The sequence below is a fragment of the Oncorhynchus clarkii genome, chromosome 24 (assembly GCF_045791955.1).
Source record: "Oncorhynchus clarkii lewisi isolate Uvic-CL-2024 chromosome 24, UVic_Ocla_1.0, whole genome shotgun sequence".
Classification (NCBI taxonomy): domain Eukaryota; kingdom Metazoa; phylum Chordata; class Actinopteri; order Salmoniformes; family Salmonidae; genus Oncorhynchus; species Oncorhynchus clarkii.
In genome coordinates, this window is record NC_092170.1 from 43,120,837 (window position 1) to 43,147,283 (window position 26,447).

At 47.9% G+C, this 26,447-nt stretch overlaps 1 protein-coding gene across 1 annotated transcript in view; it reads right to left on the reverse strand.

The window, feature by feature from the left end:
• Nucleotides 1-25,873, reverse strand: part of LOC139382922 (ryanodine receptor 1b (skeletal)) — a 290,972-nt gene extending 265,099 nt beyond the window's left edge. The window contains exon 1 of the mRNA XM_071127194.1: nt 25,518-25,873. Within this exon, the coding sequence (XP_070983295.1) occupies nt 25,518-25,565 (48 nt within the window). The 5' untranslated portion in view covers nt 25,566-25,873. The remainder of the gene's footprint in view (nt 1-25,517) is intronic.
• Between the last annotated feature and the right edge of the window lie 574 nt (nt 25,874-26,447).

Here is a 26,447-nt window from a genome sequence, read left to right on the forward strand (position 1 = left end):
AGAGTCTGCTGAATGACCGCACCTCTAGAGTCTGCTGAATGACCATATCTCTAGTTCTAGAGTCTGCTGAATGATCGCACCTCTAGTCTGCTGAATTACAGCACCTCTAGAGTCTGCTGAATGACAGCACCTCTAGAGTCTGCTGAATGACAGCACCTCTAGAGTCTGCTGAATGACCGCACCTCTAGAGTCTGCTGAATGACCACACCTCTAGAGTCTGCTGAATGAACGCACCTCTAGAGTCTGCTGAATGACCTCACCTCTAGAGTCTGCTGAATGAACGCACCTCTAGTTCTAGAGTCTGCTGAATGACCGCATCACTAGTTCTAGAGTCCGCTGATGAACGCATATCTAGTTCTAGAGTCTGCTGAATGATCGCACCTCTAGAGTCTGCTGAATGACAGTACCTCTAGAGTCTGCTGAATGACCGCACCTCTAGTTCTAGAGTCTGCTGAATGACCACACCTCTAGTTCTAGAGTCTGTTGAATGACTGCACCTCGAGTTCTAGAGTCTGCTGAATGACCACACCTCTAGTTCTAGTCTGCTGAATGACCACATCTCTAGTTCTAGAGTCTGCTGAATGACCGCACCTCTAGAGTCTGCTGAATGACCGCACCTCGAGTTCTAGAGTCTGCTGAATGACCACACCTCTAGTTCTAGTCTGCTGAATGACCACATCTCTAGTTCTAGAGTCTGCTGAATGACAGCACCTCTAGAGTCTGCTGAATGAACGCACCTCTAGAGTCTGCTGAATGACCGCACCTCTAAAGTCTGCTGAATGACCGCACCTCTAGAGTCAGCTGAATTAACGCACCTCTAGAGTCTGCTGAATGACCACACCTCTAGTTCTAATCTGCTGAATGATCGCACCTCTAGTCTGCTGAATGACAGCACCTCTAGAGTCTGCTGAATGACAGCACCTCTAGAGTCTGCTGAATGACAGCACCTCTAGAGTCTGCTGAATGACCGCACCTCTAGAGTCTGCTGAATGACCACACCTCTAGAGTCTGCTGAATGATCGCACCTCTAGAGTCTGCTGAATGAACGCACCTCTAGTTCTAGAGTCGGCTGAATGACAGCACCTCTAGAGTCTGCTGAATGACCGCACCTCTAGTTCTAGAGTCTGCTGAATGACCACACCTCTAGTTCTAGTCTGCTGAATGAATACATCTCTAGTTCTAGAGTCTGCTGAATGACCGCACCTCTAGAGTCTGCTGAATGACCATATCTCTAGTTCTAGAGTCTGCTGAATGATCGCACCCCTAGTCTGCTGAATGACAGCACCTCCAGAGTCTGCTGAATGACAGCACCTCTAGAGTCTGCTGAATGACCGCACCTCTAGAGTCTGCTGAATGATCGCACCTCTAGAGTCTGCTGAATGAACGCACCTCTAGTTCTAGAGTCGGCTGAATGACAGCACCTCTAGAGTCTGCTGAATGACCGCACCTCTAGTTCTAGAGTCTGATGAATTACCACACCTTTAGTTCTAGTCTGCTGAATGACCACATCTCTAGTTCTAGAGTCTGCTGAATGACCGCACCTCTAGAGTCTGCTGAATGACCATATCTCTAGTTCTAGAGTCTGCTGAATGATCGCACCTCTAGTCTGCTGAATTACAGCACCTCTAGAGTCTGCTGAATGACAGCACCTCTAGAGTCTGCTGAATGACAGCACCTCTAGAGTCTGCTGAATGACCGCACCTCTAGAGTCTGCTGAATGACCACACCTCTAGAGTCTGCTGAATGAACGCACCTCTAGAGTCTGCTGAATGACCTCACCTCTAGAGTCTGCTGAATGAACGCACCTCTAGTTCTAGAGTCTGCTGAATGACCGCATCACTAGTTCTAGAGTCCGCTGATGAACGCATATCTAGTTCTAGAGTCTGCTGAATGATCGCACCTCTAGAGTCTGCTGAATGACAGTACCTCTAGAGTCTGCTGAATGACCACACCTCTAGTTCTAGAGTCTGCTGAATGACCGCACCTCTAGAGTCTGCTGAATGACCGCACCTCGAGTTCTAGAGTCTAGGTATGACCACACCTCTAGTTCTAGTCTGCTGAATGATCACATCTCTAGTTCTAGAGTTTGCTGAATGACCGCACCTCTAGAGTCTGCTGAATGACCATATCTCTAGTTCTAGAGTCTGCTGAATGATCGCACCTCTAGTCTGCTGAATGACAGCACCTCTAGAGTCTGCTGAATGACAGCACCTCTAGAGTCTGCTGAATGACCGCACCTCTAGAGTCTGCTGAATGATCGCACCTCTAGAGTCTGCTGAATGAACGTACCTCTAGTTCTAGAGTCTGCTGAATGACCACACCTCTAGTTCTAGTCTGCTGAATGAATACATCTCTAGTTCTAGAGTCTGCTGAATGACCGCACCTCTAGAGTCTGCTGAATGACCATATCTCTAGTTCTAGAGTCTGCTGAATGATCGCACCTCTAGTCTGCTGAATGACAGCACCTCTAGAGTCTGCTGAATGACAGCACCTCTAGAGTCTGCTGAATGACCGCACCTCTAGAGTCTGCTGAATGATCGCACCTCTAGAGTCTGCTGACTGAACGCACCTCTAGTTCTAGAGTCGGCTGAATGACAGCACCTCTAGAGTCTGCTGAATGACCGCACCTCTAGTTCTAGAGTCTGATGAATTACCACACCTTTAGTTCTAGTCTGCTGAATGACCACATCTCTAGTTCTAGAGTCTGCTGAATGACCGCACCTCTAGAGTCTGTTGAATGACCATATCTCTAGTTCTAGAGTCTGCTGAATGATCGCACCTCTAGTCTGCTGAATGACAGCACCTCTAGAGTCTGCTGAATGACAGCACCTCTAGAGTCTGCTGAATGACAGCACCTCTAGAGTCTGCTGAATGACCGCACCTCTAGAGTCTGCTGAATGACCACACCTCTAGAGTCTGCTGAATGAATGCACCTCTAGAGTCTGCTGAATGACCTCACCTCTAGAGTCTGCTGAATGAACGCACCTCTAGTTCTAGAGTCTGCTGAATGACCGCATCCCTAGTTCTAGAGTCCGCTGATGAACGCATATCTAGTTCTAGAGTCTGCTGAATGATCGCACCTCTAGAGTCTGCTGAATGACAGTACCTCTAGAGTCTGCTGAATGAACGCACCTGTAGAGTCTGCTGAATGACCGCACCTCTAGTTCTAGAGTCTGCTGAATGACCACACCTCTAGTTCTAGAGTCTGTTGAATGACTGCACCTCGAGTTCTAGAGTCTGCTGAATGACCACACCTCTAGTTCTAGTCTGCTGAATGACCACATCTCTAGTTCTAGAGTCTGCTGAATGACCGCACCTCTAGAGTCTGCTGAATGACCGCACCTCGAGTTCTAGAGTCTGCTGAATGACCACACCTCTAGTTCTAGTCTGCTGAATGACCACATCTCTAGTTCTAGAGTCTGCTGAATGACCGCACCTCTAGAGTCTGCTGAATGACCACATCTCTAGTTCTAGAGTCTGCTGAATGACCGCATCTCTAGTTCTAGAGTCTGCTGAATGATCGCACCTCTAGTGTCTGCTGAATGACAGCACCTCTAGAGTCTGCTGAATGAACGCACCTCTAGAGTCTGCTGAATAACCGCACCTCTAAAGTCTGCTGAATGACCGCACCTCTAGAGTCAGCTGAATTAACGCACCTCTAGAGTCTGCTGAATGACCACACCTCTAGTTCTAATCTGCTGAATGATCGCACCTCTAGTCTGCTGAATGACAGCACCTCTAGAGTCTGCTGAATGACAGCACCTCTAGAGTCTGCTGAATGACAGCACCTCTAGAGTCTGCTGAATGACCGCACCTCTAGAGTCTGCTGAATGAACGCACCTCTAGTTCTAGAGTCGGCTGAATGACAGCACCTCTAGAGTCTGCTGAATGACCGCACCTCTAGTTCTAGAGTCTGATGAATTACCACACCTATAGTTCTAGTCTGCTGAATGACCACATCTCTAGTTCTAGAGTCTGCTGAATGACCGCACCTCTAGAGTCTGCTGAATGACCATATCTCTAGTTCTAGAGTCTGCTGAATGATCGCACCTCTAGTCTGCTGAATTACAGCACCTCTAGAGTCTGCTGAATGACAGCACCTCTAGAGTCTTCTGAATGACAGCACCTCTAGAGTCTGCTGAATGACCGCACCTCTAGAGTCTGCTGAATGACCACACCTCTAGAGTCTGCTGAATGACCTCACCTCTAGAGTCTGCTGAATGAACGCACCTCTAGTTCTAGAGTCTGCTGAATGACCGCATCACTAGTTCTAGAGTCCGCTGATGAACGCATATCTAGTTCTAGAGTCTGCTGAATGATCGCACCTCTAGAGTCTGCTGAATGACAGCACCTCTAGAGTCTGCTGAATGACCGCACCTCTAGAGTCTGCTGAATGATCGCACCTCTAGAGTCTGCTGAATGAACGTACCTCTAGTTCTAGAGTCTGCTGAATGACCACACCTCTAGTTCTAGTCTGCTGAATGAATACATCTCTAGTTCTAGATTCTGCTGAATGACCGCACCTCTAGAGTCTGCTGAATGACCATATCTCTAGTTCTAGAGTCTGCTGAATGATCGCACCTCTAGTCTGCTGAATGACAGCACCTCTAGAGTCTGCTGAATGACAGCACCTCTAGAGTCTGCTGAATGACCGCACCTCTAGTTCTAGAGTCGGCTGAATGACAGCACCTCTAGAGTCTGCTGAATGACCGCACCTCTAGTTCTAGAGTCTGATGAATTACCACACCTTTAGTTCTAGTCTGCTGAATGACCACATCTCTAGTTCTAGAGTCTGCTGAATGACCGCACCTCTAGAGTCTGCTGAATGACCATATCTCTAGTTCTAGAGTCTGCTGAATGATCGCACCTCTAGTCTGCTGAATGACAGCACCTCTAGAGTCTGCTGAATGACAGCACCTCTAGAGTCTGCTGAATGACAGCACATCTAGAGTCTGCTGAATGACCGCACCTCTAGAGTCTGCTGAATGACCACACCTCTAGAGTCTGCTGACTGAACGCACCTCTAGTTCTAGAGTCGGCTGAATGACAGCACCTCTAGAGTCTGCTGAATGACCGCACCTCTAGTTCTAGAGTCTGATGAAGTACCACACCTTTAGTTCTAGTCTGCTGAATGACCACATCTCTAGTTCTAGAGTCTGCTGAATGACCACACCTCTAGAGTCTGCTGAATGAACGCACCTCTAGAGTCTGCTGAATGACCTCACCTCTAGAGTCTGCTGAATGAACGCACCTCTAGTTCTAGAGTCTGCTGAATGACCGCATCACTAGTTCTAGAGTCCGCTGATGAACGCATATCTAGTTCTAGAGTCTGCTGAATGATCACACCTCTAGAGTCTGCTGAATGACAGCACCTCTAGAGTCTGCTGAATGACCGCACCTCTAGAGTCTGCTGAATGATCGCACCTCTAGAGTCTGCTGAATGAACGTACCTCTAGTTCTAGAGTCTGCTGAATGACCACACCTCTAGTTCTAGTCTGCTGAATGAATACATCTCTAGTTCTAGATTCTGCTGAATGACCGCACCTCTAGAGTCTGCTGAATGACCATATCTCTAGTTCTAGAGTCTGCTGAATGATCGCACCTCTAGTCTGCTGAATGACAGCACCTCTAGAGTCTGCTGAATGACAGCACCTCTAGAGTCTGCTGAATGACCGCACCTCTAGTTCTAGAGTCGGCTGAATGACAGCACCTCTAGAGTCTGCTGAATGACCGCACCTCTAGTTCTAGAGTCTGATGAATTACCACACCTTTAGTTCTAGTCTGCTGAATGACCACATCTCTAGTTCTAGAGTCTGCTGAATGACCGCACCTCTAGAGTCTGCTGAATGACCATATCTCTAGTTCTAGAGTCTGCTGAATGATCGCACCTCTAGTCTGCTGAATGACAGCACCTCTAGAGTCTGCTGAATGACAGCACCTCTAGAGTCTGCTGAATGACAGCACATCTAGAGTCTGCTGAATGACCGCACCTCTAGAGTCTGCTGAATGACCACACCTCTAGAGTCTGCTGACTGAACGCACCTCTAGTTCTAGAGTCGGCTGAATGACAGCACCTCTAGAGTCTGCTGAATGACCGCACCTCTAGTTCTAGAGTCTGATGAAGTACCACACCTTTAGTTCTAGTCTGCTGAATGACCACATCTCTAGTTCTAGAGTCTGCTGAATGACCGCACCTCTAGAGTCTGTTGAATGACCATATCTCTAGTTCTAGAGTCTGCTGAATGATCGCACCTCTAGTCTGCTGAATGACAGCACCTCTAGAGTCTGCTGAATGACAGCACCTCTAGAGTCTGCTGAATGACAGCACCTCTAGAGTCTGCTGAATGACCGCACCTCTAGAGTCTGCTGAATGACCACACCTCTAGAGTCTGCTGAATGAACGCACCTCTAGAGTCTGCTGAATGACCTCACCTCTAGAGTCTGCTGAATGAACGCACCTCTAGTTCTAGAGTCTGCTGAATGACCGCATCACTAGTTCTAGAGTCCGCTGATGAACGCATATCTAGTTCTAGAGTCTGCTGAATGATCGCACCTCTAGAGTCTGCTGAATGACAGTACCTCTAGAGTCTGCTGAATGAACGCGCCTGTAGAGTCTGCTGAATGACCGCACCTCTAGTTCTAGAGTCTGCTGAATGACCACACCTCTAGTTCTAGAGTCTGTTGAATGACTGCACCTCGAGTTCTAGAGTCTGCTGAATGACCACACCTCTAGTTCTAGTCTGCTGAATGACCACATCTCTAGTTCTAGAGTCTGCTGAATGAACGTACCTCTAGTTCTAGAGTCTGCTGAATGACCACACCTCTAGTTCTAGTCTGCTGAATGAATACATCTCTAGTTCTAGATTCTGCTGAATGACCGCACCTCTAGAGTCTGCTGAATGACCATATCTCTAGTTCTAGAGTCTGCTGAATGATCGCACCTCTAGTCTGCTGAATGACAGCACCTCTAGAGTCTGCTGAATGACAGCACCTCTAGAGTCTGCTGAATGACCGCACCTCTAGTTCTAGAGTCGGCTGAATGACAGCACCTCTAGAGTCTGCTGAATGACCGCACCTCTAGTTCTAGAGTCTGATGAATTACCACACCTTTAGTTCTAGTCTGCTGAATGACCACATCTCTAGTTCTAGAGTCTGCTGAATGACCGCACCTCTAGAGTCTGCTGAATGACCATATCTCTAGTTCTAGAGTCTGCTGAATGATCGCACCTCTAGTCTGCTGAATGACAGCACCTCTAGAGTCTGCTGAATGACAGCACCTCTAGAGTCTGCTGAATGACAGCACATCTAGAGTCTGCTGAATGACCGCACCTCTAGAGTCTGCTGAATGACCACACCTCTAGAGTCTGCTGACTGAACGCACCTCTAGTTCTAGAGTCGGCTGAATGACAGCACCTCTAGAGTCTGCTGAATGACCGCACCTCTAGTTCTAGAGTCTGATGAAGTACCACACCTTTAGTTCTAGTCTGCTGAATGACCACATCTCTAGTTCTAGAGTCTGCTGAATGACCGCACCTCTAGAGTCTGTTGAATGACCATATCTCTAGTTCTAGAGTCTGCTGAATGATCGCACCTCTAGTCTGCTGAATGACAGCACCTCTAGAGTCTGCTGAATGACAGCACCTCTAGAGTCTGCTGAATGACAGCACCTCTAGAGTCTGCTGAATGACCGCACCTCTAGAGTCTGCTGAATGACCACACCTCTAGAGTCTGCTGAATGAACGCACCTCTAGAGTCTGCTGAATGACCTCACCTCTAGAGTCTGCTGAATGAACGCACCTCTAGTTCTAGAGTCTGCTGAATGACCGCATCACTAGTTCTAGAGTCCGCTGATGAACGCATATCTAGTTCTAGAGTCTGCTGAATGATCGCACCTCTAGAGTCTGCTGAATGACAGTACCTCTAGAGTCTGCTGAATGAACGCGCCTGTAGAGTCTGCTGAATGACCGCACCTCTAGTTCTAGAGTCTGCTGAATGACCACACCTCTAGTTCTAGAGTCTGTTGAATGACTGCACCTCGAGTTCTAGAGTCTGCTGAATGACCACACCTCTAGTTCTAGTCTGCTGAATGACCACATCTCTAGTTCTAGAGTCTGCTGAATGACCGCACCTCTAGAGTCTGCTGAATGACCGCACCTCGAGTTCTAGAGTCTGCTGAATGACCACACCTCTAGTTCTAGTCTGCTGAATGACCACATCTCTAGTTCTAGAGTCTGCTGAATGACCGCACCTCTAGAGTCTGCTGAATGACCGCATCTCTAGTTCTAGAGTCTGCTGAATGATCGCACCTCTAGTGTCTGCTGAATGACAGCACCTCTAGAGTCTGCTGAATGAACGCACCTCTAGAGTCTGCTGAATGACCGCACCTCTAAAGTCTGCTGAATGACCGCACCTCTAGAGTCAGCTGAATTAACGCACCTCTAGAGTCTGCTGAATGACCACACCTCTAGTTCTAATCTGCTGAATGATCGCACCTCTAGTCTGCTGAATGACAGCACCTCTAGAGTCTGCTGAATGACAGCACCTCTAGAGTCTGCTGAATGACAGCACCTCTAGAGTCTGCTGAATGACCGCACCTCTAGAGTCTGCTGAATGACCACACCTCTAGAGTCTGCTTAATGATCGCACCTCTAGAGTCTGCTGAATGAACGCACCTCTAGTTCTAGAGTCGGCTGAATGACAGCACCTCTAGAGTCTGCTGAATGACCGCACCTCTAGTTCTAGAGTCTGCTGAATGACCGCACCTCTAGAGTCTGCTGAATGACCACATCTCTAGTTCTAGAGTCTGCTGAATGACCGCATCTCTAGTTCTAGAGTCTGCTGAATGATCGCACCTCTAGTGTCTGCTGAATGACAGCACCTCTAGAGTCTGCTGAATGAACGCACCTCTAGAGTCTGCTGAATGACCGCACCTCTAAAGTCTGCTGAATGACCGCACCTCTAGAGTCAGCTGAATTAACGCACCTCTAGAGTCTGCTGAATGACCACACCTCTAGTTCTAATCTGCTGAATGATCGCACCTCTAGTCTGCTGAATGACAGCACCTCTAGAGTCTGCTGAATGACAGCACCTCTAGAGTCTGCTGAATGACAGCACCTCTAGAGTCTGCTGAATGACCGCACCTCTAGAGTCTGCTGAATGACCACACCTCTAGAGTCTGCTTAATGATCGCACCTCTAGAGTCTGCTGAATGAACGCACCTCTAGTTCTAGAGTCGGCTGAATGACAGCACCTCTAGAGTCTGCTGAATGACCGCACCTCTAGTTCTAGAGTCTGCTGAATGACCACACCTCTAGTTCTAGTCTGCTGAATGAATACATCTCTAGTTCTAGAGTCTGCTGAATGACCGCACCTCTAGAGTCTGCTGAATGACCATATCTCTAGTTCTAGAGTCTGCTGAATGATCGCACCTCTAGTCTGCTGAATGACAGCACCTCCAGAGTCTGCTGAATGACAGCACCTCTAGAGTCTGCTGAATGACCGCACCTCTAGAGTCTGCTGAATGAACGCACCTCTAGTTCTAGAGTCGGCTGAATGACAGCACCTCTAGAGTCTGCTGAATGACCGCACCTCTAGTTCTAGAGTCTGATGAATTACCACACCTATAGTTCTAGTCTGCTGAATGACCACATCTCTAGTTCTAGAGTCTGCTGAATGACCGCACCTCTAGAGTCTGCTGAATGACCATATCTCTAGTTCTAGAGTCTGCTGAATGATCGCACCTCTAGTCTGCTGAATTACAGCACCTCTAGAGTCTGCTGAATGACAGCACCTCTAGAGTCTTCTGAATGACAGCACCTCTAGAGTCTGCTGAATGACCGCACCTCTAGAGTCTGCTGAATGACCACACCTCTAGAGTCTGCTGAATGAACGCACCTCTAGAGTCTGCTGAATGACCTCACCTCTAGAGTCTGCTGAATGAACGCACCTCTAGTTCTAGAGTCTGCTGAATGACCGCATCACTAGTTCTAGAGTCCGCTGATGAACGCATATCTAGTTCTAGAGTCTGCTGAATGATCGCACCTCTAGAGTCTGCTGAATGACAGCACCTCTAGAGTCTGCTGAATGACCGCACCTCTAGAGTCTGCTGAATGATCGCACCTCTAGAGTCTGCTGAATGAACGTACCTCTAGTTCTAGAGTCTGCTGAATGACCACACCTCTAGTTCTAGTCTGCTGAATGAATACATCTCTAGTTCTAGATTCTGCTGAATGACCGCACCTCTAGAGTCTGCTGAATGACCATATCTCTAGTTCTAGAGTCTGCTGAATGATCGCACCTCTAGTCTGCTGAATGACAGCACCTCTAGAGTCTGCTGAATGACAGCACCTCTAGAGTCTGCTGAATGACCGCACCTCTAGAGTCTGCTGAATGATCGCACCTCTAGAGTCTGCTGAATGAACGCACCTCTAGTTCTAGAGTCGGCTGAATGACAGCACCTCTAGAGTCTGCTGAATGACCGCACCTCTAGTTCTAGAGTCTGATGAATTACCACACCTTTAGTTCTAGTCTGCTGAATGACCACATCTCTAGTTCTAGAGTCTGCTGAATGACCGCACCTCTAGAGTCTGCTGAATGACCATATCTCTAGTTCTAGAGTCTGCTGAATGATCGCACCTCTAGTCTGCTGAATGACAGCACCTCTAGAGTCTGCTGAATGACAGCACCTCTAGAGTCTGCTGAATGACAGCACATCTAGAGTCTGCTGAATGACCGCACCTCTAGAGTCTGCTGAATGACCACACCTCTAGAGTCTGCTGAATGAACGCATCTCTAGAGTCTGCTGAATGACCTCACCTCTAGAGTCTGCTGAATGAACGCACCTCTAGTTCTAGAGTCTGCTGAATGACCGCATCACTAGTTCTAGAGTCCGCTGATGAACGCATATCTAGTTCTAGAGTCTGCTGAATGATCGCACCTCTAGAGTATGCTGAATGACAGTACCTCTAGAGTCTGCTGAATGAACGCACCTGTAGAGTCTGCTGAATGACCGCACCTCTAGTTCTAGAGTCTGCTGAATGACCACACCTCTAGTTCTAGTCTGCTGAATGACCACATCTCTAGTTCTAGAGTCTGCTGAATGACCGCACCTCTAGAGTCTGCTGAATGACCGCACCTCGAGTTTTAGAGTCTGCTGAATGACCACACCTCTAGTTCTAGTCTGCTGAATGACCACATCTCTAGTTCTAGAGTCTGCTGAATGACCACATCTCTAGTTCTAGAGTCTGCTGAATGACCGCATCTCTAGTTCTAGAGTCTGCTGAATGATCGCACCTCTAGTGTCTGCTGAATGACAGCACCTCTAGAGTCTGCTGAATGAACGCACCTCTAGAGTCTGCTGAATGACCGCACCTCTAGAGTCAGCTGAATTAACGCACCTCTAGAGTCTGCTGAATGACCACACCTCTAGTTCTAATCTGCTGAATGATCGCACCTCTAGTCTGCTGAATGACAGCACCTCTAGAGTCTGCTGAATGACAGCACCTCTAGAGTCTGCTGAATGACAGCACCTCTAGAGTCTGCTGAATGACCAAACCTCTAGAGTCTGCTGAATGATCGCACCTCTAGAGTCTGCTGAATGAACGCACCTCTAGTTCTAGAGTCGGCTGAATGACAGCACCTCTAGAGTCTGCTGAATGACCGCACCTCTAGTTCTAGAGTCTGCTGAATGACAGCACCTCTAGAGTCTGCTGAATGACCGCACCTCTAGAGTCTGCTGAATGATCGCACCTCTAGAGTCTGCTGAATGAACGCACCTCTAGTTCTAGAGTCGGCTGAATGACAGCACCTCTAGAGTCTGCTGAATGACCGCACCTCTAGTTCTAGAGTCTGATGAATTACCACACCTTTAGTTCTAGTCTGCTGAATGACCACATCTCTAGTTCTAGAGTCTGCTGAATGACCGCACCTCTAGAGTCTGCTGAATGACCATATCTCTAGTTCTAGAGTCTGCTGAATGATCGCACCTCTAGTCTGCTGAATGACAGCACCTCTAGAGTCTGCTGAATGACAGCACATCTAGAGTCTGCTGAATGACAGCACATCTAGAGTCTGCTGAATGACCGCACCTCTAGAGTCTGCTGAATGACCACACCTCTAGAGTCTGCTGAATGAACGCATCTCTAGAGTCTGCTGAATGACCTCACCTCTAGAGTCTGCTGAATGAACGCACCTCTAGTTCTAGAGTCTGCTGAATGACCGCATCACTAGTTCTAGAGTCCGCTGATGAACGCATATCTAGTTCTAGAGTCTGCTGAATGATCGCACCTCTAGAGTATGCTGAATGACAGTACCTCTAGAGTCTGCTGAATGAACGCACCTGTAGAGTCTGCTGAATGACCGCACCTCTAGTTCTAGAGTCTGCTGAATGACCACACCTCTAGTTCTAGTCTGCTGAATGACCACATCTCTAGTTCTAGAGTCTGCTGAATGACCGCACCTCTAGAGTCTGCTGAATGACCGCACCTCGAGTTTTAGAGTCTGCTGAATGACCACACCTCTAGTTCTAGTCTGCTGAATGACCACATCTCTAGTTCTAGAGTCTGCTGAATGACCGCACCTCTAGAGTCTGCTGAATGACCACATCTCTAGTTCTAGAGTCTGCTGAATGACCGCATCTCTAGTTCTAGAGTCTGCTGAATGATCGCACCTCTAGTGTCTGCTGAATGACAGCACCTCTAGAGTCTGCTGAATGAACGCACCTCTAGAGTCTGCTGAATGACCGCACCTCTAAAGTCTGCTGAATGACCGCACCTCTAGAGTCAGCTGAATTAACGCACCTCTAGAGTCTGCTGAATGACCACACCTCTAGTTCTAATCTGCTGAATTATCGCACCTCTAGTCTGCTGAATGACAGCACCTCTAGAGTCTGCTGAATGACAGCACCTCTAGAGTCTGCTGAATGACAGCACCTCTAGAGTCTGCTGAATGACCAAACCTCTAGAGTCTGCTGAATGATCGCACCTCTAGAGTCTGCTGAATGAACGCACCTCTAGTTCTAGAGTCGGCTGAATGACAGCACCTCTAGAGTCTGCTGAATGACCGCACCTCTAGTTCTAGAGTCTGCTGAATGGCCACACCTCTAGTTCTAGTCTGCTGAATGAATACATCTCTAGTTCTAGAGTCTGCTGAATGACCGCACCTCTAGAGTCTGCTGAATGACCATATCTCTAGTTCTAGAGTCTGCTGAATGATCGCACCTCTAGTCTGCTGAATGACAGCACCTCCAGAGTCTGCTGAATGACAGCACCTCTAGAGTCTGCTGAATGACAGCACCTCTAGAGTCTGCTGAATGATCGCACCTCTAGAGTCTGCTGAATGAACGCACCTCTAGTTCTAGAGTCGGCTGAATGACAGCACCTCTAGAGTCTGCTGAATGACCGCACCTCTAGTTCTAGAGTCTGATGAATTACCACACCTTTAGTTCTAGTCTGCTGAATGACCACATCTCTAGTTCTAGAGTCTGCTGAATGACCGCACCTCTAGAGTCTGCTGAATGACCATATCTCTAGTTCTAGAGTCTGCTGAATGATCGCACCTCTAGTCTGCTGAATTACAGCACCTCTAGAGTCTGCTGAATGACAGCACCTCTAGAGTCTGCTGAATGACAGCACCTCTAGAGTCTGCTGAATGACCGCACCTCTAGAGTCTGCTGAATGACCACACCTCTAGAGTCTGCTGAATGAACGCACCTCTAGAGTCTGCTGAATGACCTCACCTCTAGAGTCTGCTGAATGAACGCACCTCTAGTTCTAGAGTCTGCTGAATGACCACACCTCTAGTTCTAGTCTGCTGAATGACCACATCTCTAGTTCTAGAGTCTGCTGAATGACCACATCTCTAGTTCTAGAGTCTGCTGAATGACCGCATCTCTAGTTCTAGAGTCTGCTGAATGATCGCACCTCTAGTGTCTGCTGAATGACAGCACCTCTAGAGTCTGCTGAATGAACGCACCTCTAGAGTCTGCTGAATGACCGCACCTCTAGAGTCAGCTGAATTAACGCACCTCTAGAGTCTGCTGAATGACCACACCTCTAGTTCTAATCTGCTGAATGATCGCACCTCTAGTCTGCTGAATGACAGCACCTCTAGAGTCTGCTGAATGACAGCACCTCTAGAGTCTGCTGAATGACAGCACCTCTAGAGTCTGCTGAATGACCAAACCTCTAGAGTCTGCTGAATGATCGCACCTCTAGAGTCTGCTGAATGAACGCACCTCTAGTTCTAGAGTCGGCTGAATGACAGCACCTCTAGAGTCTGCTGAATGACCGCACCTCTAGTTCTAGAGTCTGCTGAATGACAGCACCTCTAGAGTCTGCTGAATGACCGCACCTCTAGAGTCTGCTGAATGATCGCACCTCTAGAGTCTGCTGAATGAACGCACCTCTAGTTCTAGAGTCGGCTGAATGACAGCACCTCTAGAGTCTGCTGAATGACCGCACCTCTAGTTCTAGAGTCTGATGAATTACCACACCTTTAGTTCTAGTCTGCTGAATGACCACATCTCTAGTTCTAGAGTCTGCTGAATGACCGCACCTCTAGAGTCTGCTGAATGACCATATCTCTAGTTCTAGAGTCTGCTGAATGATCGCACCTCTAGTCTGCTGAATGACAGCACCTCTAGAGTCTGCTGAATGACAGCACATCTAGAGTCTGCTGAATGACAGCACATCTAGAGTCTGCTGAATGACCGCACCTCTAGAGTCTGCTGAATGACCACACCTCTAGAGTCTGCTGAATGAACGCATCTCTAGAGTCTGCTGAATGACCTCACCTCTAGAGTCTGCTGAATGAACGCACCTCTAGTTCTAGAGTCTGCTGAATGACCGCATCACTAGTTCTAGAGTCCGCTGATGAACGCATATCTAGTTCTAGAGTCTGCTGAATGATCGCACCTCTAGTCTGCTGAATGACAGCACCTCTAGAGTCTGCTGAATGACAGCACATCTAGAGTCTGCTGAATGACAGCACATCTAGAGTCTGCTGAATGACCGCACCTCTAGAGTCTGCTGAATGACCACACCTCTAGAGTCTGCTGAATGAACGCATCTCTAGAGTCTGCTGAATGACCTCACCTCTAGAGTCTGCTGAATGAACGCACCTCTAGTTCTAGAGTCTGCTGAATGACCGCATCACTAGTTCTAGAGTCCGCTGATGAACGCATATCTAGTTCTAGAGTCTGCTGAATGATCGCACCTCTAGAGTATGCTGAATGACAGTACCTCTAGAGTCTGCTGAATGAACGCACCTGTAGAGTCTGCTGAATGACCGCACCTCTAGTTCTAGAGTCTGCTGAATGACCACACCTCTAGTTCTAGTCTGCTGAATGACCACATCTCTAGTTCTAGAGTCTGCTGAATGACCGCACCTCTAGAGTCTGCTGAATGACCGCACCTCGAGTTTTAGAGTCTGCTGAATGACCACACCTCTAGTTCTAGTCTGCTGAATGACCACATCTCTAGTTCTAGAGTCTGCTGAATGACCGCACCTCTAGAGTCTGCTGAATGACCACATCTCTAGTTCTAGAGTCTGCTGAATGACCGCATCTCTAGTTCTAGAGTCTGCTGAATGATCGCACCTCTAGTGTCTGCTGAATGACAGCACCTCTAGAGTCTGCTGAATGAACGCACCTCTAGAGTCTGCTGAATGACCGCACCTCTAAAGTCTGCTGAATGACCGCACCTCTAGAGTCAGCTGAATTAACGCACCTCTAGAGTCTGCTGAATGACCACACCTCTAGTTCTAATCTGCTGAATTATCGCACCTCTAGTCTGCTGAATGACAGCACCTCTAGAGTCTGCTGAATGACAGCACCTCTAGAGTCTGCTGAATGACAGCACCTCTAGAGTCTGCTGAATGACCAAACCTCTAGAGTCTGCTGAATGATCGCACCTCTAGAGTCTGCTGAATGAACGCACCTCTAGTTCTAGAGTCGGCTGAATGACAGCACCTCTAGAGTCTGCTGAATGACCGCACCTCTAGTTCTAGAGTCTGCTGAATGGCCACACCTCTAGTTCTAGTCTGCTGAATGAATACATCTCTAGTTCTAGAGTCTGCTGAATGACCGCACCTCTAGAGTCTGCTGAATGACCATATCTCTAGTTCTAGAGTCTGCTGAATGATCGCACCTCTAGTCTGCTGAATGACAGCACCTCCAGAGTCTGCTGAATGACAGCACCTCTAGAGTCTGCTGAATGACAGCACCTCTAGAGTCTGCTGAATGATCGCACCTCTAGAGTCTGCTGAATGAACGCACCTCTAGTTCTAGAGTCGGCTGAATGACAGCACCTCTAGAGTCTGCTGAATGACCGCACCTCTAGTTCTAGAGTCTGATGAATTACCACACCTTTAGTTCTAGTCTGCTGAATGACCACATCTCTAGTTCTAGAGTCTGCTGAATGACCGCACCTCTAGAGTCTGCTGAATGACCATATCTCTAGTTCTAGAGTCTGCTGAATGATCGCACCTCTAGTCTGCTGAATTACAGCACCTCTAGAGTCTGCTGAATGACAGCACCTCTAGAGTCTGCTGAATGACAGCACCTCTAGAGTCTGCTGAATGACCGCACCTCTAGAGTCTGCTGAATGACCACACCTCTAGAGTCTGCTGAATGAACGCACCTCTAGAGTCTGCTGAATGACCTCACCTCTAGAGTCTGCTGAATGAACGCACCTCTAGTTCTAGAGTCTGCTGAATGACCGCATCACTAGTTCTAGAGTCCGCTGATGAACGCATATCTAGTTCTAGAGTCTGCTGAATGATCGCACCTCTAGAGTCTGCTGAATGACAGTACCTCTAGAGTCTGCTGAATGAACGCACCTGTAGAGTCTGCTGAATGACCGCACCTCTAGTTCTAGAGTCTGCTGAATGACCACACCTCTAGCTCTAGAGTCTGTTGAATGACTGCACCTCGAGTTCTAGAGTCTGCTGAATGACCACACCTCTAGTTCTAGTCTGTTGAATGACCACATCTCTAGTTCTAGAGTCTGCTGAATGACCGCACCTCTAGAGTCTGCTGAATGACCGCACCTCGAGTTCTAGAGTCTGTTGAATGACCACACCTCTAGTTCTAGTCTGCTGAATGACCACATCTCTAGTTCTAGAGTCTGCTGAATGACCGCACCTCTAGAGTCTGCTGAATGACCACATCTCTAGTTCTAGAGTCTGCTGAATGACCGCATCTCTAGTTCTAGAGTCTGCTGAATGATCGCACCTCTAGTGTCTGCTGAATGACAGCACCTCTAGAGTCTGCTGAATGAACGCACCTCTAGAGTCTGCTGAATGACCGCACCTCTAAAGTCTGCTGAATGACCGCACCTCTAGAGTCAGCTGAATTAACGCACCTCTAGAGTCTGCTGAATGACCACACCTCTAGTTCTAATCTGCTGAATGATCGCACCTCTAGTCTGCTGAATGACAGCACCTCTAGAGTCTGCTGAATGACAGCACCTCTAGAGTCTGCTGAATGATCGCACCTCTAGAGTCTGCTGAATGAACGCACCTCTAGTTCTAGAGTCGGCTGAATGACAGCACCTCTAGAGTCTGCTGAATGACCGCACCTCTAGTTCTAGAGTCTGATGAATTACCACACCTTTAGTTCTAGTCTGCTGAATGACCACATCTCTAGTTCTAGAGTCTGCTGAATGACCGCACCTCTAGAGTCTGCTGAATGACCATATCTCTAGTTCTAGAGTCTGCTGAATGATCGCACCTCTAGTCTGCTGAATTACAGCACCTCTAGAGTCTGCTGAATGACAGCACATCTAGAGTCTGCTGAATGACAGCACCTCTAGAGTCTGCTGAATGACCGCACCTCTAGAGTCTGCTGAATGACCACACCTCTAGAGTCTGCTGAATGAACGCACCTCTAGAGTCTGCTGAATGACCTCACCTCTAGAGTCTGCTGAATGATCGCACCTCTAGAGTCTGCTGAATGACAGTACCTCTAGAGTCTGCTGAATGAACGCACCTGTAGAGTCTGCTGAATGACCGCACCTCTAGTTCTAGAGTCTGCTGAATGACCACACCTCTAGCTCTAGAGTCTGTTGAATGACTGCACCTCGAGTTCTAGAGTCTGCTGAATGACCACACCTCTAGTTCTAGTCTGTTGAATGACCACATCTCTAGTTCTAGAGTCTGCTGAATGACCGCACCTCTAGAGTCTGCTGAATGACCGCACCTCGAGTTCTAGAGTCTGTTGAATGACCACACCTCTAGTTCTAGTCTGCTGAATGACCACATCTCTAGTTCTAGAGTCTGCTGAATGACCGCACCTCTAGAGTCTGCTGAATGACCACATCTCTAGTTCTAGAGTCTGCTGAATGACCGCATCTCTAGTTCTAGAGTCTGCTGAATGATCGCACCTCTAGTGTCTGCTGAATGACAGCACCTCTAGAGTCTGCTGAATGAACGCACCTCTAGAATCTGCTGAATGACCGCACCTCTAAAGTCTGCTGAATGACCGCACCTCTAGAGTCAGCTGAATTAACGCACCTCTAGAGTCTGCTGAATGACCACACCTCTAGTTCTAATCTGCTGAATGATCGCACCTCTAGTCTGCTGAATGACAGCACCTCTAGAGTCTGCTGAATGACAGCACCTCTAGATTCTGCTGAATGACAGCACCTCTAGAGTCTGCTGAATGACCGCACCTCTAGAGTCTGCTGAATGATCGCACCTCTAGAGTCTGCTGAATGAACGCACCTCTAGTTCTAGAGTCGGCTGAATGACAGCACCTCTAGAGTCTGCTGAATGACCGCACCTCTAGTTCTAGAGTCTGCTGAATTGCCACACCTTTAGTTCTAGTCTGCTGAATGACCACATCTCTAGTTCTAGAGTCTGCTGAATGACCGCACCTCTAGAGTCTGCTGAATGACCATATCTCTAGTTCTAGAGTCTGCTGAATGATCGCACCTCTAGTCTGCTGAATGACAGCACCTCTAGAGTCTGCTGAATGACAGCACCTCTAGAGTCTGCTGAATGACAGCACCTCTAGAGTCTGCTGAATGACCGCACCTCTAGAGTCTGCTGAATGACCGCACCTCTAGTTCTAATTTGCTGAATGACCACATCTCTAGTTCTAGAGTCTGCTGAATGACCGCACCTCTAGAGTCTGCTGAATGACCGCACCTCGAGTTCTAGAGTCTGCTGAATGATCGCACCTCTAGTCTGCTGAATGACAGCACCTCTAGAGTCTGCTGAATGACAGCACCTCTAGAGTCTGCTGAATGACAGCACCTCTAGAGTCTGCTGAATGACCACACCTCTAGAGTCTGCTGAATGAACGCACCTCTAGAGTCTGCTGAATGAACTCACCTCTAGAGTCTGCTGAATGAACGCACCTCTAGTTCTAGAGTCTGCTGAATGACCGCACCTCTAGTTCTAGAGTCTGCTGAATGACCACATCTCTAGTTCTAGAGTCTGCTGAATGACCGCACCTCTAGAGTCTGCTGAATGACCACATCTCTAGTTCTAGAGTCTGCTGAATGACCGCATCTCTAGTTCTAGAGTCTGCTGAATGATCGCACCTCTAGTGTCTGCTGAATGACAGCACCTCTAGAGTCTGCTGAACGAACGCACCTCTAGAGTCTGCTGAATGACCGCACCTCTAGAGTCTGCTGAATGACCGCACCTCTAGAGTCAGCTGAATTAACGCACCTCTAGAGTCTGCTGAATGACCACACCTCTAGTTCTAATCTGCTGAATGACCACATCTCTAGTTCTAGAGTCTGCTGAATGACCGCACCTCTAGAGTCTGCTGAATGACAGCACCTCTAGAGTCTGCTGAATGATCGCACCTCTAGTCTGCTGAATGACAGCACCTCTAGAGTCTGCTGAATGACAGCACCTCTGAGTCTGCTGAATGACAGCACCTCTAGAGTCTGCTGAATGACCGCACCTCTAGAGTCTGCTGAATGACCGCACCTCTAGAGTCTGCTGAATGATCGCACCTCTAGAGTCTGCTGAATGAACGCACCTCTAGTTCTAGAGTCGGCTGAATGACAGCACCTCTAGTTCTAGAGTCTGCTGAGTTACCACACCTTTAGTTCTAGTCTGCTGAATGACCACATCTCTAGTTCTAGAGTCTGCTGAATGACCACATCTCTAGTTCTAGAGTCTGCTGAATGACCGCACCTCTAGAGTCTGCTGAATGACCATATCTCTAGTTCTAGAGTCTGCTGAATGATCACACCTCTAGTCTGCTGAGTGACCGCACCTCTAGAGTCTGCTGAATGACCACACCTCTAGAGTCTGCTGAATGAACGCACCTCTAGAGTCTGCTGAATGAACTCACCTCTAGAGTCTGCTGAATGAACGCACCTCTAGTTCTAGAGTCTGCTGAATGACCGCATCACTAGTTCTAGAGTCCGCTGAATGAACGCATATCTAGTTCTAGAGTCTGCTGAATGATCGCACCTCTAGAGTCTGCTGAATGACAGCACCTCTAGAGTCTGCTGAATGAACGCACTTGTAGAGTCTGCTGAATGACCGCACCTCTAGTTCTAGAGTCTGCTGAATGACCACACCTCTAGTTCTAGAGTCTGTTGAATAACTGCACCTCGAGTTCTAGAGTCTGCTGAATGACCACACCTCTAGTTCTAGTCTGCTGAATGACAACATCTCTAGTTCTAGAGTCTGCTGAATGACCGCACCTCTAGAGTCTGCTGAATGATCGCAGCTCAAGAGTCTGCTGAATGACAGCACCTCTAGAGTCTGCTGAATGAACGCACCTGTAGAGTCTGCTGAATGACCGCACCTCTAGTTCTAGAGTCTGATGAATGACCACACCTCTAGAGTCTGCTGAATGACCACACCTCTAGAGTCTGCTGAATGACCGCACCTCTAGTTCTAGAGTCTGCTGAATGACCACACCTCTAGAGTCTGCTGAATGACCGCACCTCTAGTTCTAGAGTCTGCTGAATGACCACACCTCTAGAGTCTGCTGAATGACCGCACCTCGAGTTCTAGAGTCTGCTGAATGACCACATCTCTAGTTCTAGAGTCTGCTGAATGACCGCATCACTAGTTCTAGAGTCTGCTGAATGACCGCATCACTAGTTCTAGAGTCTGCTGAATGACCGCACCTCTAGTTCTAGAGTCTGCTGAATGACCACACCTCTAGAGTCTGCTGAATGACCGCACCTCGAGTTCTAGACTCTGCTGAATGACCACATCTCTAGTTCTAGAGTCTGGTGAATGACCGCATCACTAGTTCTAGAGTCTGCTGAATGACCGCATCACTAGTTCTAGAGTCTGCTGAATGACACTCTGTCCAGCTTGATAACAGTCATTGATACGAATTCTACACAGTAAGGACACAGGAAATAAAAAATATATACAGTATAAGTACGGCCCTCGGCCCTCGGCCCTCAGCCCTCAGCCCTCGACCCTCAGCCCTCGGCCCTCGGCCCTCGGCCCTCAGCCCTCGGGACCTCGGTGAAAACTGATTGCAGCCCGCGGGGCAACATTAGTTTGACACCCCCTTTATAGATGGTTATAGATGGTTATAGATGGTTATAGATGGTTATAGATGTTTATAGATGGTTATAGATGGTTATAGATGGTTATAGATGATTATAGATGGTTATAGATGGTTATAGATGGTTATAGATGGTCATAGATGGTTATAGATGGTTATAGATGGCAAGTCAGTCAATCCCTAGAAAGCAGCCCCAATGCAACAGACAACTTTTAGGCAGGGGGAACAGAACCGTCTCTGCCTCTCTGTGTCTCTTTAACTCTCTGTCTTTCTGTGTCTCTGTCTTTCTGTGTCTCTGCCTCTCTGTGTCTCTGCCTCTCTGTGTCTCTGTAACTCTCTGTCTTTCTGTGTCTCTGTCTTTCTGTGTCTCTGCCTCTCTGTGTCTCTGCCTCTCTGTGTCTCTGCCTCTCTGTGTCTCTGTAACTCTCTGTCTTTATGTGTCTCTGTCTTTCTGTGTCTCTGCCTCTCTGTGTCTCTGCCTCTCTGTGTCTCTGCCTCTCTGTGTCTCTGTAACTCTCTGTCTTTCTGTGTCTCTGTAACTCTCTGTGTCTCTGCCTCTCTGCCTCTCTGTAACTCTGCCTCTCTGTGTCTCTGCCTCTCTGTGTCTCTGTAACTCTCTGCTTTCTGTGTCTCTGTAACTCTCTGCCTCTCTGTGTCTCTGCCTCTCTGTGTCTCTGCCTCTCTGTGTCTCTGTAACTCTCTGTGTCTCTGTAACTCTCTGCCTCTCTGTGTCTCTGTAACTCTCTGTCTTTCTGTGTCTCTGCCTCTCTGTGTCTCTGCCTCTCTGTGTCTCTGCCTCTCTGTGTCTCTGCCTTTCTGTGTCTCTGGAACTCTCTGTCTTTCTGTGTCTCTGTCTTTCTGTGTCTCTGCCTCTCTGTGTCTCTGCCTCTCTGTGTCTCTGCCTCTCTGTGTCTCTGCCTCTCTGTGTCTCTGGAACTCTCTGTCTTTCCGTGTCTCTGTCTTTCTGTGTCTCTGCCTCTCTGTGTCTCTGCCTCTCTGTGTCTCTGCCTCTCTGTGTCTCTGCCTCTCTGTGTCTCTGTAACTCTCTGTCTTTCTGTGTCTCTGTAACTCTCTGCCTCTCTGTATCTCTGCCTCTCTGTATCTCTGTAACTCTCTGCCTCTCTGTAACTCTCTGCCTCTCTGTGTCTCTGCCTCTCTGTGTCTCTGTAATTCTCTGTCTTTCTGTGCCTTCAGAAAAGTATTTTCGTACCCATTTGATTTATTCCATGTTTTGTTGTGTAACAGGCCGAATTCAAAATGGATGAAATAGATTGGTTTTTATCACCTATCTGTACACAATATCCTAGAATGACTAAGGATCGACGGGACAGTTGTATATCATTCAGCACGTTAAGTGAAGGTCGCAGATTTTAGAGAAACAACAGATGTCGGTACATATAACTGTCTCATACCCTCGTTAGTCCCTACCCTCCTAGTCCCTACCCTCCTAGTCCCTACCCTCCCAGTCCCTACCCTCCTAGTCCCTACCCTCCCAGTCCCTACCCTCCCAGTCCCTACCCTCCCAGTCCCTACCCTCCTAGTCCCTACCCTCCCAGTCCCTACCCTCCTAGTCCCTACCCTCCCAGTCCCTACCCTCCTAGTCCCTACCCTCTCAGTCCCTACCCTCCTAGTCCCTACCCTCCCAGTCCCTACCCTCCCAGTCCCTACCCTCCCAGTCCCTACCCTCCCAGTCCCTACCCTCCTAGTCCCTACCCTCCCAGTCCCTACCCTCCTAGTCCCTACCCTCCCAGTCCCAAATCCTACCCTCCCAGTCCCAAATCCTACCCTCCCAGTCCCAAATCCTATCCTCCCAGTCCCAACCCTCCTATGTGACAATAAAACATGTATTTTTTGACAGGCTCAGCTCTCCTTTCCTGGGGTATAAATAGATAATGATGCCAACAGATGCACCGGGCGCTGTCTGTACACAGACACACACACACACACACACACACACGTGAACGCAAATACATGCACACGCAGAACCCCACCACCCACATACCCTGAAACCACCAGAACATTCTGGAAGCAACAAAATTAGCACAAAAAATATATATATAATAGCCTACCTGACGGTGCCACTTACAAAATCTATACACTGATCTACACACTGATCTACACACTGTCGGGTAACCTAACTACGCTGAACATACAGATCATTTTAAGTCTATGAACCACCTAAAATAACAGATCATTTTAAGTCTGTGAACCACTATAGTAACAGATCATTTTAAGTCTGTGAACCACTATAGTAACAGATCGTTTTAAGTCTATGAACCACTAAAATAACAGATCATTTTAAGTCTGTGAACCACTATAGTAACAGATCATTTTAAGTCTGTGAACCACTATAGTAACAGATAATTTTAAGTCTGTGAACCACTAAAATAACAGATCGTTTTAAGTCTGTGAACCACTATAGTAACAGATCATTTTACGTCTATGAACCACTATAGTAACAGATCATTTTAAGTCTGTGAACCACTATAGTAACAGATCATTTTAAGTCTGTGAACCACTAAAATAACAGATCGTTTTAAGTCTATGAACCACTATAGTAACAGATCATTTTAAGTCTGTGAACCACTATAGTAACAGATCGTTTTAAGTCTATGAACCACTAAAATAACAGATCATTTTAAGTCTGTGAACCACTATAGTAACAGATAATTTTAAGTCTGTGAACCACTATAGTAACAGATAATTTTAAGTCTATGAACCACCTAAAATAACAGATCGTTTTAAGTCTGTGAACCACTATAGTAACAGATCATTTTAAGTCTGTGAACCACTATAGTAACAGATCATTTTACGTCTATGAACCACTAAAATAACAGATCATTTTAAGTCTGTGAACCACTATAGTAACAGATCATTTTAAGTCTATGAACCACTAAAATAACAGATCATTTTAAGTCTATGAACCACTATAGTAACAGATCATTTTAAGTCTATGAACCACTATAGTAACGGTGTGTCAGTGATCATGTCATATTGAAGACATCCACCCAGAGCCAGGCTCAGCCAGTGATAATCAGGTCAGGACACTAAAATAGTCAACTAAATTCAGAAGGGAAGGGAAGGAGGCCGCATGGCTGGTAAAACTGCTACCAATCAAATTTATTTATAAAAGCCTTCTTACATGAGCTGATGTCACAAAGTGCTGCTGTACAGAGGCTAACAAGACTGAAATATCTCTGCCAGTACAGCAACATTTATTAAAACCAGGAAACAGAAGAGAGAGCCATCTGATATTGATATAGAGAAGCGGGCAGAGTAGTTTCAACAACAGCTTAGAAAACCAACTGTCTCTGAATCACCATGTTCAGGCCACTGTAAAGCAGATAGTGATCTGAAGCCCTGGGACAATATAGCTGCGATAAAGTGTGTAAAGATAAAAGTTGGTAGCTCCCGTACACACACACACACACACACACACACACACACACACACACACACACACACACACACACACACACACACACACATACACACACACACACACACACACACACACACACAGCCAGTCCAAAAGCCAGCATGTGTCCAGACAGGGCAGGTCTCAGGTCAGCCCTAACAGCCCTAACCCCTATCTATACCCTATACCCTAACCCCTAACAGCCCTATACCCTAACCCCTATACCCTAACCCCTATATCCTAACAACCCTAACCCCTATACCCTAACAGCCCTAACCCCTATCCCCTAACCCCTACACCCTAACCCCTAAAAGCCCTATACCCTATACCCTAACCCCTCCCAGCTCTAACCCCTATACCCTAACCCCTATATCCTAACAACCCTAACCCCTATACCCTAACAGCCCTAACCCCTATACCCTAACAACCCTAACCCCTACACCCTAACAGCCCTAACCCTCATACCCTACACCCTAACAGCCCTAACCCCTAACAACCCTAACCCCTATACCCTAAGAGCCCTAACCCCTATACCCTAAGAGCCCTAACCCCTATACCCTAAATTGGTTCGGAACCCAGGTGGAAAGTAAAGCAGCAACTCACCGTGCGAAGGAACTGAATCTCCTCCTCTCCTTCTCCTCCTTCTGCCATCTTTCTGTTTTCTCTTCTCCCGGTTCTATCTGCAGCTCTGAGAGAAAAGCCAGAAAATCCTCCTGTTCTCTAACTCTCTTTCTCTTTTAGTCCTTTGCACAAAAATCTCTCTCTCTCTCTCTTTCCTTGCTATCTTTCTCTATTCGCAACACCCCTTCTCTCTCTCTCCTTGCTACACCTCTCTATCTCACTCTCTCTCTCTGGCTCTCAGAGTGTGTGTGGGTGGGCTGGAGGACAGAATGAGTCCTGTGGCTCTCACCATGTTGGGAGAGAGAGTGACGGGTAGGTTGGGCTCTCCCCAGCTCTCTGGGGGGGGGGGGGGGGGGGGGGGGATGGGGGGCGGGGCAAGCACCTTGTTACACGTTCTAACAGCTTCCACCTTGCAGCCATGTTTGTAGAAGTGGGCCACTCCCCCCCCCCCCCTCCCTCCTAGACTAACAGGCTATAAAAGGAAAGCTTGTGAGGACTCAGGAGATCACACCCACAGGAACACACTGGAATACACAGGTGCACACAGGAACACACAGGAGCACACAGGAACCCACAGGAACACACTGGAATACACAGGTGCACACAGGAACACACAGGAACCCACAGGAACATACAGGAACACACAGGAGCACACAGGAGCACACAGGAACCCACAGGAACACACTGGAATACACAGGTGCACACAGGATCACACTGGAATACACAGGTGCACACAGGAACACACAGGAGCACACAGGAGCACACAGGAACACACAGGTGCACACAGGAACACACAGGAACCCACAGGAACATACAGGAACACACAGGAGCACACAGGAGCACACAGGAGCACACAGGAACCCACAGGAGCACACTGGAATACACAGGTGCACACAGGATCACACTGGAATA